The following is a 19,167-nucleotide window of genomic DNA, read 5'->3' as shown; positions in this document are numbered from 1 at the left end:
GCACAAGTCTTCAATCAATGATGAAAAACTGATTGGTAATGACCTGAGAAGTTTACGGCCTTTCAGAAATGAGAATGGGAGAACATTTGAGACATTTCCGGGGATTTCACCTGATCCAAACCATGCCTTTGACACAAATAAGTTCAAAGAGTGGATTAATCGTCACAAGCGTAATATATTAATGCACTATACTGTTGCTGAATGCGAGAATGACTCTGAGGATGAGGAATTATAGTACTGTAGAAAATAGGAAACTAGCTAATATAGATTTAGATATAAATGAAACAAGATACATACATGGGATACACCCTACTGATTCTGATTGCTAGAACAATTTTAATAGATTAGACTTTAACAGTTGCAACACACTAGGGTATTACAGTCATGCACTGTTGAAAATAGTGAAAAAGAAATCAGTAATAGTTGAATCAAGTCAGACAATAAAGTCTAACTTGAAAAGTGACTATTAATTACATCTTGATTTACAGTCAATTTCACATAACTTTTTCCAGGTATTTCTAAAGTCAATTCCAAAGTTCATGAATTCATTGCAAACTTGTGAAGTACAACACATTGGCATTGGCTTTTTATCAACTTAACTTCACACCAAATGTTGTATAACAACTGCCTGAGATAGCAACCATACAAACTCTTCATACTTCAGGCCATCTATTTTAGGCAGTTGTTATACCATATTTGATGAGAGGTACCTAAATAATTTGGTGTATATATTTACTATATAAAATTATTATATATGTTGTTGAAATGCAAGCATTGGCTTATATTGTAAAATACAGTTTCCTAATACAAAGATTTGAACAGTTGGAGTTGTTCCACCGTTTCACATACCCCACAGCATATGTCTAATGGCCTACTGAATGATACTGACAATATCTTTCAGTTCACTGACTTTAATAGTAAAATGTCTAACAAAATTCATGCATACTGTCCTGCATTCATACTCTGTTCTTTCCAGTGTGACATCAGGAAACATTGCACAGTCTTTACTGAAGTGACTTTCCCTAAAAAAAATTGGTTTCAAAAAAAGTGTTGAACCTTTCCAAATAGCATAGATTCCTGTAAGAGCTCAGTCAGGTCACATTAATTTGGTTGCACTATAAAGGTTGCATTATAAATTCATAAAAAATGCCACTGAAACATTTGTTCAAGTTTTAACAAAACACTATACTTACCAAGTTATAAGTTCATTATACGAGTTTTATCAACTGCAATTGCAACGACGCTCTGTTGATTATTAAGAGCAATTCATGTCCAAACGTGTCAATGTTTGTCGATGGACAAAAACGATGTGATATTGTGATAGCGACCAACGTCACGTATCTTTTTCATTACACAAAGGTCCGAAGAATAGTTGTTCGGCTCCTTCACGTTAATAAATTGTAGCTTAATTGCGCATTGAATCATCGAGAAATTCAATGGTCTGCCGCAGCAACACTTCTTGATCTGCAGTTTAGCAATAAATCGCTATGCATGTTGTCAGACTTTGACGAACAGCAACACTGGCAAGATGGAAACTTGAGACTTTCCATAATACTACTAGCCCATATATAATACACACATAGCATCTAGCATTCAAGGCAAATAATTTCTTTTGGATTGAAAATGATATCGGTATACAATTCACGCAATTTCCAAGCAAGTAAAAACTTAACCACAATGTACAAAATGTTACAATTTAATGAGTCTTTTTAATCAAGCATGGCGAAAGGAAAAACTTTCCAAGCTATGTGGAAACATGTAATTTGATACTTTGATCTCACCCCCTAAGGCCATACCCTAAGGCAACGAATTTTCCAAGAGCCACGTGACCAGCCCCGACCAGGGTCTTTACTCCCCCCCACGAGTAAAGACCCTGGGTACGAGGTTGCCTGACGCAGAGCCTGATTATTCTATTTATCCCATTATGCTTTTCGAGCGTAGACCACGAGGGATATTTGAATACTAAGCGAAACAACCTATAACGCTATAAATGCATATCAAAGAAATATTGTTTTTTTATGGCGAATATGGATTTCTATCTTGTTATTTACTTTATATATTACCGATAAAGATATGGACGTTTAGGATGTGAAAAAATATACACTATATCGGCGCAAATTTGTGGTATCTAATAAGGTGAGTTGATGTTTCATGATGTCATATGCCAACATGCTGATCGAGTGTGTTATTATATATATACAACGTATAAGCCTTTATTTGTTAGCCTTCGTTAGCCTTTATTCGACCCTATTATAGATCAAGAATTGCATTTAGGTCTTTTTTCATCGTTCAATGATTTGCGCTATGATTTTCCATGTTATTATCTGTTTATATAGTTAAATAGTTGGCTATAGTAGGGATAGCTAAACAATACCTTAGAATTCCTCAGCAATTATGGCCTGGCTAGAATACCTCAGAGGAGCAAAATAGAATAGTCCAATGTTGTGATATATATATACGAAGGAGCAGCATATGGCAGTGTTTCTAATGTCTTTGTTTGAAATGTAGGATATTATAAAGAGTTGAGTTATATTTTCAGATTGATACTAAATCGAGAGGGGTTAATGTAACAGTGCTTCTCCACAGCAGGGTTGGGACTGTTCCAAAGGGTATAAATTGTGCATCAGAGTCTGCCTATATCATTAAAATTATCACAAAGCTCTCTTTTTTGCCTTCAGATACATTTATCCATCCATATCTTGTTAGGGACAGTTTTTGGATTTAACACAATTTGATTTCATTGGATAAGACCTCTATCTATATATTGTTTGAATCAATTACATGCATTTACATGGTGAATTGATTGGAATTTACACTATCATAGGGAGGTAGAAAAGCAGTGTAGAATGGGTTTAAGGATGGGCATATTTGATAATAGTCTTAAAGTAGTTTTCTTAAAGATGCCGGTATAGCAGGGGATAGCTAAAGAATAGCTTAAAATTCCCCACAGTAGCTAAATTATTATTTACTAGTATTTTTTGTTTGATGTACTCAATTCCTAACACGATTGCAAAGTTTTATTTTAAGTGTGAACTTAGGATTTACTTCACTCCAATTTTTAAATTATTTACTCTCAACTTTATCTGATGATGTCTCATCTGATTTTAAGGACCACAAAAATCCTTTTGCAATAATTGATCTGTACTGCAATAATTGATATTTAAAAACATGTCAAATAAGCACTGGACAAATACAAACCTTCAAAGCCTAGGTGCAATATTATATATGATCATTTCTCTATATTTCTATATTATCATGTAGGACCTATAATTCTCATGTATTAATGTCTGCTGTGTTTTCTATATTATGACTCATGAATATTTTAGTAAATTTACATTACATTCATACATGTAACAAAATATCATGTCAGAGTTTCTAGGGTTTCTTGAGAATTAACTTATCTTATAATAAGAAAATATTTTCTTGGAAATATATCTTATATTAAGAAAAATTTCTTAAGAAAATTTTTCTCATTATAAACATTCTATAAGAAATTTTGGACCAATTTCAAGAAAATTTTCTTAAACTGAGAAATTATTTGCGTGCAACTTTTCTTATTTTAAGAAAATTTTCTTAAGAAAAAAGTAAAATTTTCTTATAATTCTCTCAAAAAAATTTGAACTCATTAAAATGAGTTTTTTTTTCTTGAAATATGAAAATGACTTTTTGCTGTTTACTTATACTAGAGGATTTTAATTAGAATCAAGGATTATATTTGTTGACTCTGGACATGAAATTAATACTTGTTTCCACCAAATCTGACACATTTTCAGCAGATTAACTTACAGCTTTTAAACCTGACAAGCTGTCTTAAATGTCTGTGTTTAAAGACTTTGGTGTTAATACAATGGAAAAATGCAGTAGACCCCATACTTTTCCTCGGCAAATGGCAAGAAACACAGGACCTTTGTTCTCTAGATTGTGAAATTTTTCAGAAAATTTTTCCATTGCCTAAGACCATAAAAACCTCAATATGCCTGTTCATTAACAATTATTTAGATGAACATAACCTTCAGATCAAATGACCTGTTTTTCGAATAACTCAAACCAGTTAACTATGATCATTGCATGTTGCATGAGAATTGCATTTAAGTTTGGTTTGTTGATAAATAAAATCTATGAAATTCTGCAGAATGGATTTCTATTTAGACATTCCTTTCAGACTGCCATAATTCGAATTCACTGGTAATTAGTACTAAAGGCCATGTTACACGGTGCAATTTTTCTTGCAACTTGCAATGCAATTGCACTGCTAAGATATTTAAATTATTAGTCTTGCAGAAGAAAAGTGCGTGAAGTGTATGAACACAAAAGTTTTGTTATTCCCAAATTTACATACATCTTTCAAAAGTAGAATTGCACTGCAAGTTGCAAGAAAAATTGCGCAGTGTAACAGGGCCTTAACATTGTGGTTACAGCGATTTGCAAGTCGCTTCATTATGAACAAAACCCCAACAAAGAAATGTTCACGTAGAACAAGATACCAAACATTAATTCTTGTGGTAGTTTTTTGAGTGTCTAGTTATTGAAAAGACGCAACAATTGGGTTGTACCATAGGAAGCCCAGACAAATGAGTTGAAGTTAATAAAAATCCGTAAAACACTTGAGATATGTGTTAAAATTATTTAAATTATGTAATATGCTACAAAACTACTGTTAGAACCATGTATGTAGCGTGCTCCAGAGGCGCTGCCATTTGACTATGCAACTAGTGACGTAACTTACTATATTATTAGGAAGGATGGAAACTCTCGCCTCAATTTTCAACATGTTCACAAATTAAAACACAAATCACTATAGTAAAACGGTACGTCGACTGCTAAATGCCTACCCTAGGTTTAAGTTGAATAATCAAACTATACTTTCATCACAAAAATAATACTGAATTCAAAAGAAAGCGCTGGAAAAACGTACACAAACTTTGTAAATTTGCCGAAATTTACGTGAATTCATGCGGGATGTAAGTACCTACCCAAAATGGCGGCGGCAGAAGAATCTGATTGGTCGAGAAAGGTAAACAAAGTATGATAAACCAATCTGATTGGTCGAGAAAGGTAAGCAAAGAATGATCGACCAATCAGATTCTTTTGCCGCCGCCATTTTGGGTAGGTACTTACATCCCGCATGAATTCACGTAAATTTCGGCAAATTTACAAAGTTTGTGTACGTTTTTCCAGCGCTTTCTTTTGCATTCAGCATTATTTTTATTATGAAAGTATAGTTTGATTATTCAACTTAAAACTACGGTAGGCATTTAGCAGTCGACGTGCCGTTTTACTATAGTAATTTGTGTTTTAATTCGTCAACATGTTAAAAAATGAGGCGAGAGTTTCCATCCTTCCCAATAATATAGTAAGTTACGTCACTAGTTGCATAGTCAAATGGCAGCGCCACTGGAGCACGCTACATACATGGTTCTAACAGTAGTTTTGTAGCATATAACATACTTTGATTAATTTTAACACATATCTCAAGTGTTTTACGGAGTTTTATTAACTTCAACTCATTTGTCTGGGCTTCCTATGGTTGTACAATACAATATGTACAGCCGTATATACACTCCTGGTATATTAGCTATATATCGATCATCCCAATGATGCTTTAACATTATTTAAACCTCTGATTGTTCATTCCAGGGTTTCACTGAGGAAGAAAGACAACTTCAACAGAATATTCGCAAATTACAAAACCAACTCGAAGCTAAAGAACAGGAACATCGTCAAAGGGAATGGAGACTTGTGGACAAACTGTAGGAAAATGATGTCACAATACAGACGTAAGCTTTATGAAATTCCTCAGGGGGGGAGGGACGGGGGACAAGACCATGTATATTGAAATGGGTTCTTACCTAAATCATTCACATTCTGCATAATTTCTGATTTCTGTACCAATATATGTTCATTGGTGGATCTGGCGTAAGTCGAAATGCATTATTTATTTTGATTGTGAACCTCCAAAGGTTCATTACTCGTGTCTAGTGTCTACGAGTAGCTTTTTTTGAAAATATTTTTAATTCTCAATATGTCCAGTATCCAAATGTGAGCTGTTCTAGTTTATTTTCACAAACCTAAGTTCTGCCACAGGGCATGTCTATTTCAAAACTCAGAATATATCCGCTTTTGAACCGAGAAACCATATTTAACCTATAATACTGGGCTGTAGGAAGGCCTTATTATGACTTTCATGAATTCATCCGTTCAAGAATAGTGCTTTTGAACAAGTTGATGTTGAAATTCGACAACTTTTTAACAATTCGAGAGGAACGACTTTTTACAGGTGACAAGTGATTTTTTTTTATTACACAGGCTAAATCAATCAATCGCAAACTTAAAGAGCAAGATGGACTAACAGAACCAGGAATATTCCAGATTAACTGTAGCAAAGGATGTTGAACTGGAAACGTTGCATCAACAGGATGCCAATATGAGATCTGAACTCGCGCGGAGAAAAAATAATTTTGAGAGGTTCGAATAAACGTTGAATATAACTTTGTTTTCTCGATTGTCTTTAAATTCCGACCTATCGTAAAACGTTCCTCAATAATTGCAGGCTCACCGTATGAGGTGATTTTTCATGGGGCTTAAACATATCTGGTCAGATAAACCTGGCCATTATTTGAAGCCATTCAATCCATCCGTCTAAAACACCTCCTTCGCTGAGCTGAAGTGCAAATATGTGTTCATTAATATTGTACTACAGTATAAATAAGGATTGATAACAAACGATTTTTTAAGGTAAAGAAAAAGTGAAAAAGTTTGATCGAAAATCTTAAAAAAAACATACCCGCAATTTACGAATCCTATTTTGTGTTGATATTACTAGTCGTGTATCGTATTGAAGATTTCTATTAAAGATGTAAATTCAGGTCTTGATCCAACTTTTTTCTTTAGGAGGCAGAAAGAGTTGTCTTTATCTTTGGAAAGAGAGTCGTCGTTGGAACGTTCTAGGGCTGAGCTAGAGTTAGATTGGCAGCGCAGATATGAATAGGAAGAAAGAACTGGGTACATATGATAAACAAGGAGAACTAGTTAAGAATTTAACACAAGGCAAAGAAGAGGTGAATATATATATGAATATGTAAAAAATAAAATTTTACACCCCTTTCCATTGCCTCTACCCTACCCTTTTTCAATTTGGAATCCCGTTAAAGTTTCAGCCCTACAAGGTCCATATGAAGTGATATAATGTTACTAAACTGATCATCAGGGACTTCAACGTCAACATTAAGGTTGATAGAACTCTTCTGTATTTTTTCACATCAGGCGTTATCGTTGGTGTAACAACAGAAACGTGAACTGCTTCACAAGGATAGTGTTATCCATATTTTGAAGACACAAAGAGATGAATCAGTTTCTATCCTCAAGCTTCATGGACTAACCGTGCCTTCCCAAATATCAGGTGAGTTTTACACCTTGATTGTAGGTAGATTGTAAACGCTTAGCGTTCGGTTTTTATACGGCGTATATGGGGCCCTAGCTCTTCCAGCTGGGCAGATTAACACAAATAGAGGAAATGATGTAAATTGAACAAAATTTTGTACAAGGTGTGACGGGGTGTAAAATCCTCGAGAAATTTTAAAAATGATTTAAAACATTGGTGCCAAATGAGACATCTTTTGAGATTGTTCTTCTATACCACAACTATGTATATAGAGTCTCTTTATGTAAATTCGTAATTCAACTAATGATTGTATGCAGTGGTAACAGGAAACTCATCGATTCCAAATTCAGTCTCCGTTATTCGCCGTAATAAAGTTGTTGAAAATAGATTGCAAGTCGAATCATGCTCCTCTCGTAGTGGCTATACTTAAAAGCCAATTGATGTGCTTAACGAGGTAACTGTCGCAAGATGTATAAACTTTAGATGCGGACGGAAATATCAAACGAAAATATCTTAGTATTTTCGAAACCTTACTGATTATATTACTCGAAGTTTAACGCGCATGTAATTTTCACTGAAACAAGACGCCTGTTCTGGCGTTAACTCCGGCGTGCCGTGCACGTGCCAGTCTTCAATATAAAGCTTCTGAACATAAACAATACAGTTCATATAAATCATATTCATTTAAATGCCTTGCGAACCTAAATGTTGTTCGATCGCAAAATTCAGAAGCACATCGTACTTTAAAAAGTATAGAAGTTCAATTGTTCAAAAATGTAAATAAACGGCATGATACATTCGCTTTGTCTTACACTTAACACTTTGCCTTTGGAATTCGCGCTTGTATAGTTATATTAATTAAATCTTCAATCCTGTGCAAACTATGACGAGTCAAAGCGCCCATACACGACCACATCATCTTGTTAAACGGCGAAATAGCAGCGATATTACTAAAATAGGACCAGAATCTACATGTATTAAATATATTCTTACCCCAATTCAATCTAAACTTAATCGAAAAGCATGAAAAGAACGGTTTATTTGTTCCTCTTGGAGGAATTGCTGTATCATGCGAGCGAAATCGAATCGCGCATCGGAAAATTAGCCAAAGCTGTGCACCACAACTCTTGGGAGACAAGACTGGGACATAGATAAATGCAATCACATACACATTTTAAACACTAGTATATTTCGCACCATTTCAGACTTGCCACGACGAAAAAAAAAAAAAAAAGAAACAAAAACAAAACAAAACCGAGGCGAATTTTCAACTCCGTCGCTGACGCCGGAGTAATAACGCGATTTTTCTTCATTGCCGAAACACTTGACACATTCCAAAATTATTTTCAGTTTGTACTGATGTAATTGAGGACCTACCCTGCGCTCGCGAATCTGAAACCTTTTTATAATATAAGTATGATATAACGAGCAATTTGATTGGCTACCGCGCGTGCATTGTGAGGCCATAACAGTGAACTCTAAAAAGACTGGAACGATAACTTGGCCGCCATCTTTGAAGCCAGCACTGATGGCCGCCATGAAGGCCAAGAGTTGAAATTACACCACCAAAACAACGCCGGTTTTTATACACAAATCCTTCTCATCTGATCATGAATAAAAGCTTAAAACAAGCATTGACACTTAGATTTTACTAAAAAACAAGTTTTATGAACGTGAAAGGTGCAAACCTATTTTTTTTGCGAGTTGAAGGCGAAGTTTTTTTTCGGCCCGTTCAAATTCTTTTATTTTAAGTACAAAGCTGGTACCTCGCCGGTTTTTACAGTAAGATGATGCGGATTACTTAGGTCTATCCAAAAAGGGTAAATTCGTTGTTTAAAGTTGAAGTGGTCAAATAAAAATTGCACTTTTCTCGCAATTTTTTTGCCAAAAAATACGATTTTTACGGAATTTTCACTCTCCCCAGTTCTTTTGAAGGCTTGATTTGCTCGCTCGGCTGCCGCCTTAATCAGCAAATTATATTCAAATCGGCTTCATCCAATGACTAGTCTTTATTGTTGAGTTATCGTTCCAGTCTTATTAGAGTTCACTGGGCCATAATGCACGCTTCTGGCTTTTGAAGTTTTTGTTGCTAAGCAACATCTTTAATAACATGTAAGAAGAATTTCATTATTGATCAAATAAATAAATTTTGTTGTTGCCCTATAATTCTTCTTATATTATAAAAGAATTAAAAAAGCTTGTCGCGTGCCTTTATGGTGTAATAATGCACTCGGGGAAATGTTGAAAAATACTCGAGAAGCTTGTAAAACACTCGGCTACGCCTCGTGTTTTACAAGCTTCTCTCGTATTCTCCCAACATTCCCCCATCGTGCATTATTACACCATAAAGGCACGCGACTCGTTTTTTAATTCTTAAACATCGATACCTCTCCCATTGCTTCGCAAGATTTTATCATTTCTCTAGATTTTATCAGTCATGCATGTTTCACCAGTCGAAGATGTTGGCACACCAGCAGCGAATATGAATAATAAAGAACTTCCAGTTCAGAACGAAAATTTGCGTCTGTTATTCATCAAATGAGAGAGGACATGGAGGATTTGAGAAGCTTGTAAAACACTCGGGAAGCTTGTAAAACACTCGAGAAGCTTGTAAAACACTCGGCTACGCCTCGTGTTTTACAAGCTTCTCTCGTATTCTCCCAACATTCCCCCATCGTGCATTATTACACCATAAAGGCACGCGACTCGTTTTTTAATTCTTAAACATCGATACCTCTCCCATTGCTTCGCAAGATTTTATCATTTCTCTAGATTTTATCAGTCATGCATGTTTCACCAGTCGAAGATGTTGGCACACCAGCAGCGAATATGAATAATAAAGAACTTCCAGTTCAGAACGAAAATTTGCGTCTGTTATTCATCAAATGAGAGAGGACATGGAGGATTTGACGAAACAGTTGACGCAACGTACCACTGGATCGATTACTAATGCAAGAGATGGCGTACCCATTACGGAAGGTAATTAAATGATAATAAAGCGGGAAAATATTTCATAACAAAACAATTTCGAAAATATAAAGCCAGATTGTTTTCTATGCATGGATGAATTTAATTTTTTCTTAAAACCTTATGTTTAATATAGGTTACTCTACTGTAGCCTGGGTTTGACCCCCGGGGCTTATTAGGCAATCCCCGTTCTACTGTACATATATAGCTTCTGTATTTTGAAAGACATTTTTTAGAATGACTAATCGTTATAGTGATCGTAACAAAGATCAGTGTGAATGGAATTAATCTGGTATTTCTTTACTAAACATTTCAGAATATGTGACAAGTCTGAAAAAGAAATTTGAGAAGTGAAGGCGAGAAACCGCGAACTGACCCAATCCATGGCTAATACAAATGCTAAAACTGAAAATACTGAGCCAACTTACGTTTTAGATTGAAGTAAGGATAATGTTCATGTAAGAGGTCTGGTGGCACAGCTGAACAGCACAATCGGTAAGTGGTAGATAACAAAGTTCAACCATACAACAGCAGTTCAAGAAGTTACAAAGCTTAAACATAGCATCATTAAATTGAAACATTACCTCATCCCCCGCATACCCAGCAGTTTTCATTGTGTTATCTGAATAGTTATAGTTGAACGTTGAATTAGTTTTCTGTGTCTAATGTCAAATTTTAACCTACAATGTCCTGAATAATTTCTGCGGATTTTCGCTCCGCACGCGGGTAGTATAAAAAACAACCCCTACATACATTGCCTCGATATGCTGATTTATTACACCGAGTTACATAACTGTTCACTATCTTTACTGCAAATATTTCCGTTAAGTCAAATATTTGACTTTCAAGTTACGTAATTTTGTGGGTCATTAAAAAAACACTATAGCATGTTGATTAGCCCTGAGAATTTACCCGAGTGAAAATTTGAAAAAAATGCCTGTATTTTTTTGCAAGACACAACTGGAGTATCAAGGATTAAGATTTTTGTAAGAGCTGATATTCCAATCGCATTGTACTATTGACCATGGTAACTTAAATTGTGGGAATCGCACGAAAGGCATTCTGTATTAACCGACTAGAATTTCAGATAAGGTATATAATATAATTGCCTATTTCACAATATATATTCTTGCACGTCTTTAGGTAGTTTACGCCAGGGCGTCTATAAGATAGGGCGGCGAAACGCACGGATGGCGTGTTGAAACATGTGTGATGCGATTTTAGGACTGGGACGGGGCGGTCGGCCTAAAGCTGGGAAATTTAGAAAATAACTCTCTTGTTCATTAACATCGATTCCACGTGCAAATAGTCGCATAATGTTTTGAACCTTTTTCACAATTTTCTCTGGAAAACGACAACCATAAAACGGAACCATGTTTACAAACTTGTCTTGGTAACCAGCGGACTTGGACGAGTATAAAAAACACGAAGAAACCCTTTCAAGAACAGCAATTATCTTATTTACATTGAAATTAACAGTATTTCCAACTGGAAATGACGAATTTGTGTCATCTGTTTCCAGATCAGTGTCATCCAAACTAATAATCATCTCAAGTTCTTCGTCTTCTAAGTAACCCGCCGCCATTTTGAAAACAGTTTTTCGAATCTTTATGGGGGGTCCGCACATCACACATGTTTCAACACGCCATCCGTGCGTTTCGCCGCCCTATCTTATAGGCGCCCTGTTTACGCCGAGAAATTAAACTTACCTCAATTGGGAAAATGTAAAGCAATTATCGTTCATCTTCAATGTTTACTTCATCATTCTTCAGAAGAGGTGAGTCTTCTTCTCTAAATGGCTATAGACTTCTGTTTTAATGCACTTGTATTTTTATCCGTCATCGCTGAGAATGTTTGTGATGTATGTTCTCGCATTTTTATTGTGTGTATTTATTAACATATGTCGTGCCGATAAATTTAGTCTATAGTGTAAATGGGGCTGGTTTTCGAGTGCTACATTCCTGGATTTTAGAAACCTGTGTCGAGCATTGATGATCAACGCACTTTCTTTTTTCAGGTTCGTCAGAAGCAACTAAACATATCAACTTCACTATCAGTTGACAACAGGGAATCGTCAGGCCAACGAAGAAATGAATGCTTTGAAGCAGCAGAACTCTGGTCTCAAGCTGCAGGTAACCCAAAAAAGACGCCAGGCTGACGAATTTTACAAAACGGGTTTGGAGAGAAATATTGATGCTGTATCATTAGGAAACCAGGTTAGTTCAATGATATTGTTAAATAACTAGATCGCAGATGCAAAATGGATATAATAAAGACATTCTTTAGGTATATAACATTAAAACAAATTAAACGTGTAAATGTATCACAGTCTGAAGCTTAACGGTGAACCCACTTTCAATTGTACATTACCGTGTTGTTGGTTAATGCAAGATCGAACGAAATTTATATGTGCTTTTAAAACCGCAAGCAGTTAAGAGAGGATTTGATTAGTTATCAGCCGGAGGGCAGGAATGTCAGTAACATCCTGGGTGATTCACTGAGCAACAAAGCGAGCAGCTATAATGCTGAACCTAAGATATCACTTGTGACAGCCATATGCTGGACCGGAAACTATCGAAATAATAAAAAGTTAATCAGTGTATAATAAACATAATATGACACCAACTCCGGTTAACTCGAACCCCCGGTAACTCGAACAATTTTCCTTTTCCTTAGGGAGTTCGAGTTAGCGAGGAACTATTGTATTTTAAACGCGCACTCGAACTTGTTGAATGGGAGTCATAACATTTCCATGGCGGTATTTCCACTCGAATAAGAGCTTAATTTTCAGTGTTTTTCGTTACATCTTTGTATCGATTAAGAAATAACTTTCTCTGTGATCGTTGATGACAAAATTTGTATGTCACACTCAATGAGTGTGAGTGTAACACAGCCTACAGGCGATAGTGTGGATACGGAAGAATTACTGATAATCGTTTGATATTTATCTGTTTTGAGAGCGTAATGTCCGAAATTTTTGTATTCGGTGTTTATAGAAAGAAATTTGAGTTTCTGCAGAGATCGTTTATGAAAGTATGGGTTAATGTTTGTCGCAGATAAACTACCCGAGGTAGAAATATTAGCAACATCTAGTCAAGAATTGTGTGACAGGCAGGAGATGATTTTCTGCAGTTGTCAGCATTAAAATTGGATCTTGCCAGTCACGGAAAACCTTTGAATACGTACAATCCAGAAAGTCAGTTTATACAAGACCTTCGAGAGAAAGGTGAGTGTACTGTCTGACGCTTTTGAAATACTATCTTTATTTGTGTTTAGAATCTTAAAAATCACGACTGCCGTAGAACATTCTAAATCTACTGAATTAATTCAAACGTATAGATTGTGATGTAACCCAACCACTGTCAGTTGTTAGACCATATATAGAATGCATATCCCTTGTTGTTCTGATCCACTTAAAATAGCGTGATATAGCTATGACGCCTGTCTATGGAGTTATATTTCATTCAAACCCGTTCACAATTTGTAAGTTACGACCTTTTCCAAAACAGTAAATTGATTGCGGCTGGAAAACCTCTCATCAACATTTCTCATCAACACATAACAAACCCTAAATTCACTTCATAAAATTCTGAATGATTTAGTCAGGATTTGAATTTTAAACGTTTTCCTTTTTTTTCAGAAGTCCCTGGTATGAAGGGAGTAGTATCGTCATCTAAAGGATTACACACCAAACTACGTCAAGCTGCTCAAAGGAAAAATGGAGTAACAAAAGAACGCGAACAGTTGATTAAAATGGGAAATAAGCTGAGAGCTGAATTGTTGAAATATAAAGGTATTTGAAGGGATATTTTGGAATATCTATTAAGATGGCATTAATATATATACGTTAGTCGAAATAAATTACTGTAAGAATGAATTGAATACATTTTTCCTATAATCATGATGCGTAGCTTCTGTTGTTCGCAAAAGACTAACTGCATGTGCAAAGAAATCCCGCGATGATTACGTCACTACCGCATGTAGGGTAGTGACACGTGACCGGGCTCCAGAACACCGCGGAATAACGTCTGGGCAAACGCCGGTCGGTTATAAGCATATGGCGAAAAACTTCAATTGGAACTTTTGAAAGAAAACATGCAAGTTATATTAATTGATAAGATATAAGTTAAACTTGTACTTGAAAATGTACCGAAAACGGGTGGACTAAACATTCGTTTAATTCGTCCTTGCATTGAAATATGAAATAAAATTGTTTTGCAGAGCGTCTTTAAACCATTTTTGATAAATTGTTAAGAACAAAAGTTTAAACCTATATAATAGAAGTTGAGAAAAACTACAATTATTGAGAACACGAAAATTTCTTGTTTCTCTGCAGCGTGGCGGCTTTGGTATAATGAGAGATGCTGAAATAAGTAATCTCGTGGTAAAATCGATTATATTTAGTGTACCGCTGCCACCGTTTTGATTTTAGAATGTTATTCTATCGTTATATATTAGGAGGGAAAAAATCGCCTTCAATTGAGGCACGTCAATCGTCCAAAGATCCGCAGAATGTGGCGCAAACATCCCGATCCCAACTACGGGGTTTGGAACAGTTGCAATATGAACTAACAAGCAAAGAACTGCAGTATGCACAGAGAAAACTAGCGAGGAATAATGATCAGCATTCGCTATCTCCTCGGAAAAAGAATTCCGCGTCGGCCCAAAAACTTCAAAAACACTCTTCAAACACGGAACTCGCAGAAAAAGCAGGCCTACCGGAATCGTCTACTGTTCGTGACGAAATCGTCTCGCCATGGCAACCTTCGTTCTCATCAGACGACCGCGCGTCGTTACAAGATGTCTGGAAACTACTAGGCGAGGACAGTCCTGGATTAACCCATCGCGGGGACGAAGTCAGCAAGTCTCAGCTTCGGGAAAGTTCCTCAACTACGGAGAGTTTCACAGTCAAAGGTCAGCCTAGTCACGTGCATCTCAAGCCAGAGTGTTCCAAGGCTGCGCTGTCTGTCAAGGCAGCTGGGAAATGGACACTCTCCCAGGTAAAAGCGAAGATAAGAAATTATAATATATAAGACGAAGATGTTCGCGAGGGATTGTAGATATTTTTATTTACCTATAATATTTGTTTTTAGCAAGACCGATCATTCATGGCAGTAGGAGGCTGTGTTGGGAATGCCTTTAGAGGCTATGTTTAACCCTCACTTCCAATCTGTCCTTAATTATTCAATTTTCTTACTTACTATTGATTCCCATGCAGTATTAATTTATACCCATGACGTTTGCATGCATTATAATAATCATTCTATTTCCGCATGATTTCCAACACCCCCCCCCTATTATAATATAAAAAGTATTAGAATAAAAAAAGTTGTGCCTCGTTCAGTGTTCACCGTCCCAATAAATGTTAACTTGATTGAATTCTAATTTTAATGCAACTGTTCGAAATATATGTTAAAATCTAAAGCACTAAGTTCTATACTGTCTTTCGTGTGCGACCAGATCTAATGATCTTGATCTAATGACCTGTATCTTCAATTGGCTACTGGAACTTAGCTAGACTCCTTAATTGGTGCGGTCACGTTCTCTGTAGGCTTTTCTCCCACGCCGTCCATCTAGCTTCTAACTCACGAAGCAGTTTGGCATCCCAGGGGACCTTGGCGTCACAATACTCGCGGTAGAGGAACTTTCCTTGCAGAATAATGGGCGAAATCAACCCGAGAGGATCATAAACTTTCGCGATCCTTCCGAGGACTCCTCGCTTCGTCGGACTTGCTGGGTCAGCAGGAAACTAGATTTTGTATGGCTTGAGCATGTATGGCTTAGGCGGCCAAAGGAGTGGAAATTCTGTCCCAAACAGCTTGGACCTCACACTATTTTAGGAAGACTAGGCGTAAATTATAAGACTAGGTTACCCAAAGGGTAGTAATGCTGCCTTCAATGGCAAAACACAGTTGTCACAGAAATAAGACAAAAAATTGTACTTATCATTATGTTAAGCAGATTTATATAGACGCCAAAGACGTATCCTTGCATGGAGATAGAACGTCATTTTTAAGTTGACATTTGACGACCGTAAGGTCTGTCTAAATCTGCCTAATACCAAACTAAGGGGTAAAGGTACGTTTACAGTTTGCCGCATAATCTTGAAAAACAACAATACAGTTATATTTAGTGTTTCTCGTAAATATATTATATATGGTTAAATAGTAAGACATTGGAGAACATTCTTTCATAGAAAAAAATATTACACTAAAGACGTTTCTGTGGTTTTAAAATGTCAGAACGAAGATAACAGAACAAGATAACGAACAGTACATGCAATTTACAGTGGTAAGAATGGCTGAGTGTTTTTCGGCTACAAAGTCATGCACAATCTAATGTTGACCGTCAAAGAGCATAGTTTATATAAGCATGCTGTATATATGTTCTAAGTAGAAAGCTTCTCTATGGAGACAACATTTCTTTTGTTGTTAAAAAGTACTTTCGCCTCAACAGTTAACAGAATTTCCATGAGGAAATCGTCGTCAATTCCCTCAAACTCGGAATCGCAAGTGTTTTGTTCTTTGTATATGTTGAATAGTTGCTGTAGCTTGTCGTCAAACAGCAACAGGGTGGTCGTGGATGTGCCATCCTGAAATAGCACATTCGCGAGGAATCTTTCCTTGCATTTCTTCTTTAATTGTGTTAAACCGCATTCGCTGCATTTAATAATTGGTTTATTCGCTAACGCAGCAACCTTCACGTGGCATTTTTTGCAGGACAAAAACCTCTTGAGGGATACAACACCTTCCGCCGGACATTCAACCGACTTTAAGGATCTGTGCCCAGTGACGTCGTCTTGTCTTTCAATTTTTGCGACTGTGCTCTCGATTTTGGATTTCTTGTTCAGAGTTAAATACTTTTCATTTTCATACTCCCTAACGACAGTGTTCGAGAGTTTGTAAAAAGAACCAGACTCAACTTTATTAATATCTTGCTCCCACAAGACGAGTCTAATTGACGCAGTATTATCGGTAAAAACCGCTTCTTGCTTCCGCAGGGTCTTTCCGTTCTTGAGAATGGTTTCTTCAAAACCCTGAAAAGTTACTCTACCAGTGAGAGTAACTAACGTGAGGTTGGTGGTGGCTTGGACGTCTTTAACATTCACAGCAGCAAGACCAGTTGCACTTTCACTCGATTTCGACGGAAACTGTATGTCGAAGTTAATTTCATCTTCACGTGGTTCATCCAACTTTGTTCTTTTATTAATGAATATTTCGTCTTCATTCGTGAAAGTGTTTCTTTTCACTTGATATTTTGATAACTTTAGTGGCGAAGACGACTCGGACTTTGATTTGCATTTTGAGTGCTTCTCAGGCGAGAAACATACTGTTCGGTAAGATCCTTGGCTTGTTTGTAGCGTTAAATCAAAGTATAAATTATTACGCTGACTGCTTTTTAACGGGCTTAAGTTGTGTATATAAGCCAAAATTGGAGTATCTGAAATGAAAACACAAGTAACGTTTAGCACTAAATAATACAATGCGAGTGACAGTGAAAATTTTTGTTTTGAGCAAACCACGGTTGCAGTGCATATCGCAATTTTGGTCATTGAATTCAAATTGTGAGGTTGTTGTGAAAATTCATTAGTCTTTCACATATTTCTTATAGCTTTTATAGGTAGCGTAACAATTATCTTAACTTATTTCTGTTACAAGAATGCACTTAGTACCTCCATCAAGGTGAACAACTGGCTTCTGGTTGGATTTGTTGGATTCGTTTTTTGTTTTATCTAAAAACGATGAAGATTCGCATGAATTTTTACAGTTTAATACATATTAACGGTATCTAGATTTACTTGAGTACATAAATGAATATTAAATACATGGTGTACGCACAAACTTAACTAATTCAATTTGAACAGCATGCATGTAAAGCTTTGCCGCTATCCAAAAAGAGTAATGATACACTGAAACTCAAGAAACGCTCAGATTAAACTGAACTCCAGTCAATAAGTATAAGTGAACTCAGTTTAGAATACGGGCTTTAAGCCTTTTAACGGTGCTACAAATGTTGCGCGAAAATATTGGTCATACCTTGATTTTCGGCCAAAGATATGACATCCTTCATTTCTTTATCAGTTTCAAGAAGGTATTCTAAAGAGGTTTACAAGTACTTAAGAAAATGTCATTATGCTTAAAGTGATATGCAAAATGTTGATCTTACTTTCGTCCAAGTTAAAATCGTTCATAAGATTGTCACCCTCATGATCCCCTGAAAAATATGCAGAATATAGTAACCTTTCACTGAACAATTACACTGTAGCTTATTGAGTATTCTAGTAAACATCATGTATATGCTTACCTTTATTTTGAGAGCATTCCATAATTCTAAAATAGAAATAACGTGTACGCGTTAGGTTGATCATAAAACAGAGAGAAAAAAGCAGGCATCACTGAAAGCAAGACTTGAAGATGTGACAAATTAGTTAGTAATAACTATGATAGTTTGTGAACTTCAAAACCCATTGTCACAATCCAATTTAAAAACTGGAACGTTATGGCCCTATTCACGCCATAAAGAAGACAATTATAATCTTATTTTATCACACATGCGCACTTATCGTTTTCTTAGCAATTTCATTCAGGCGCTTTTCTTCCATTACCCTAAATTTTAGTGTTTGTGAATCCTTAATAGCACTAAGTCTTTTAAAGCTGGTAGGTTCAATAACTAATGAGGATATATTACGAACCCTACTTATAGCTACATACGATATTCCAAGTGCAGACTCTTTCGGACCAATATCAACCCAAGCTTTTTTTAACGTCATCCCCTGACTTTTGTGTATAGTAAGAGCCCATGCAAGAGTTAAAGGTATT

General features: G+C 36.1%; 2 protein-coding genes and 1 long non-coding RNA gene across 6 annotated transcripts; 2 read left to right on the top strand and 1 right to left on the bottom strand.

The window, feature by feature from the left end:
• Nucleotides 1-1,948: 1,948 nt before the first annotated feature.
• On the top strand, nucleotides 1,949-10,021 carry LOC114542670. The gene is made up of 6 exons (XR_003689718.1): nucleotides 1,949-2,136; nucleotides 5,638-5,777; nucleotides 6,307-6,465; nucleotides 6,892-7,058; nucleotides 7,264-7,399; nucleotides 9,807-10,021. It is a non-coding gene; the product is annotated as an uncharacterized LOC114542670 (long non-coding RNA).
• Nucleotides 10,022-10,029: 8 nt separating this feature from the next.
• Nucleotides 10,030-16,327, top strand: LOC114542669 (coiled-coil domain-containing protein 57-like). 4 transcript variants are annotated; one of them, XM_028562166.1, is made up of 7 exons: nucleotides 10,030-10,360; nucleotides 10,665-10,843; nucleotides 12,406-12,564; nucleotides 13,481-13,574; nucleotides 13,989-14,141; nucleotides 14,807-15,348; nucleotides 15,900-16,327. In XM_028562166.1, the coding sequence occupies exons 3-7, from the start codon at nucleotides 12,439-12,441 to the stop codon at nucleotides 15,930-15,932; spliced, it is 948 nt and encodes a 315-aa protein (XP_028417967.1). In that variant the 5' UTR covers nucleotides 10,030-10,360; nucleotides 10,665-10,843; nucleotides 12,406-12,438; the 3' UTR covers nucleotides 15,933-16,327. The 4 variants fall into 4 exon arrangements, with proteins under 4 accessions (XP_028417967.1, XP_028417966.1, XP_028417965.1 ...); XM_028562165.1 differs by having other exon boundaries at nucleotides 10,665-11,440; XM_028562164.1 differs by having other exon boundaries at nucleotides 12,366-12,564; nucleotides 15,900-16,257.
• Nucleotides 16,328-16,701: 374 nt separating this feature from the next.
• LOC114542666 lies at nucleotides 16,702-18,670 on the bottom strand. Its single transcript, XM_028562162.1, has 5 exons — nucleotides 18,653-18,670; nucleotides 18,515-18,562; nucleotides 18,385-18,444; nucleotides 18,021-18,080; nucleotides 16,702-17,788 (listed from the first exon to the last, which is right to left on the bottom strand). The coding sequence occupies exons 2-5, from the start codon at nucleotides 18,537-18,539 to the stop codon at nucleotides 16,737-16,739; spliced, it is 1,197 nt and encodes a 398-aa protein (XP_028417963.1). The 5' UTR covers nucleotides 18,540-18,562; nucleotides 18,653-18,670; the 3' UTR covers nucleotides 16,702-16,736.
• Between the last annotated feature and the right edge of the window lie 497 nt (nucleotides 18,671-19,167).

The sequence above is a fragment of the Dendronephthya gigantea genome, unplaced genomic scaffold, assembly GCF_004324835.1.
Source record: "Dendronephthya gigantea isolate DGI-Jeju-01 unplaced genomic scaffold, DenGig_1.0 000376F, whole genome shotgun sequence".
In the NCBI taxonomy this organism is placed as follows: domain Eukaryota; kingdom Metazoa; phylum Cnidaria; class Anthozoa; order Malacalcyonacea; family Nephtheidae; genus Dendronephthya; species Dendronephthya gigantea.
This window is presented reverse-complemented; position numbering and strand designations above follow the sequence as displayed.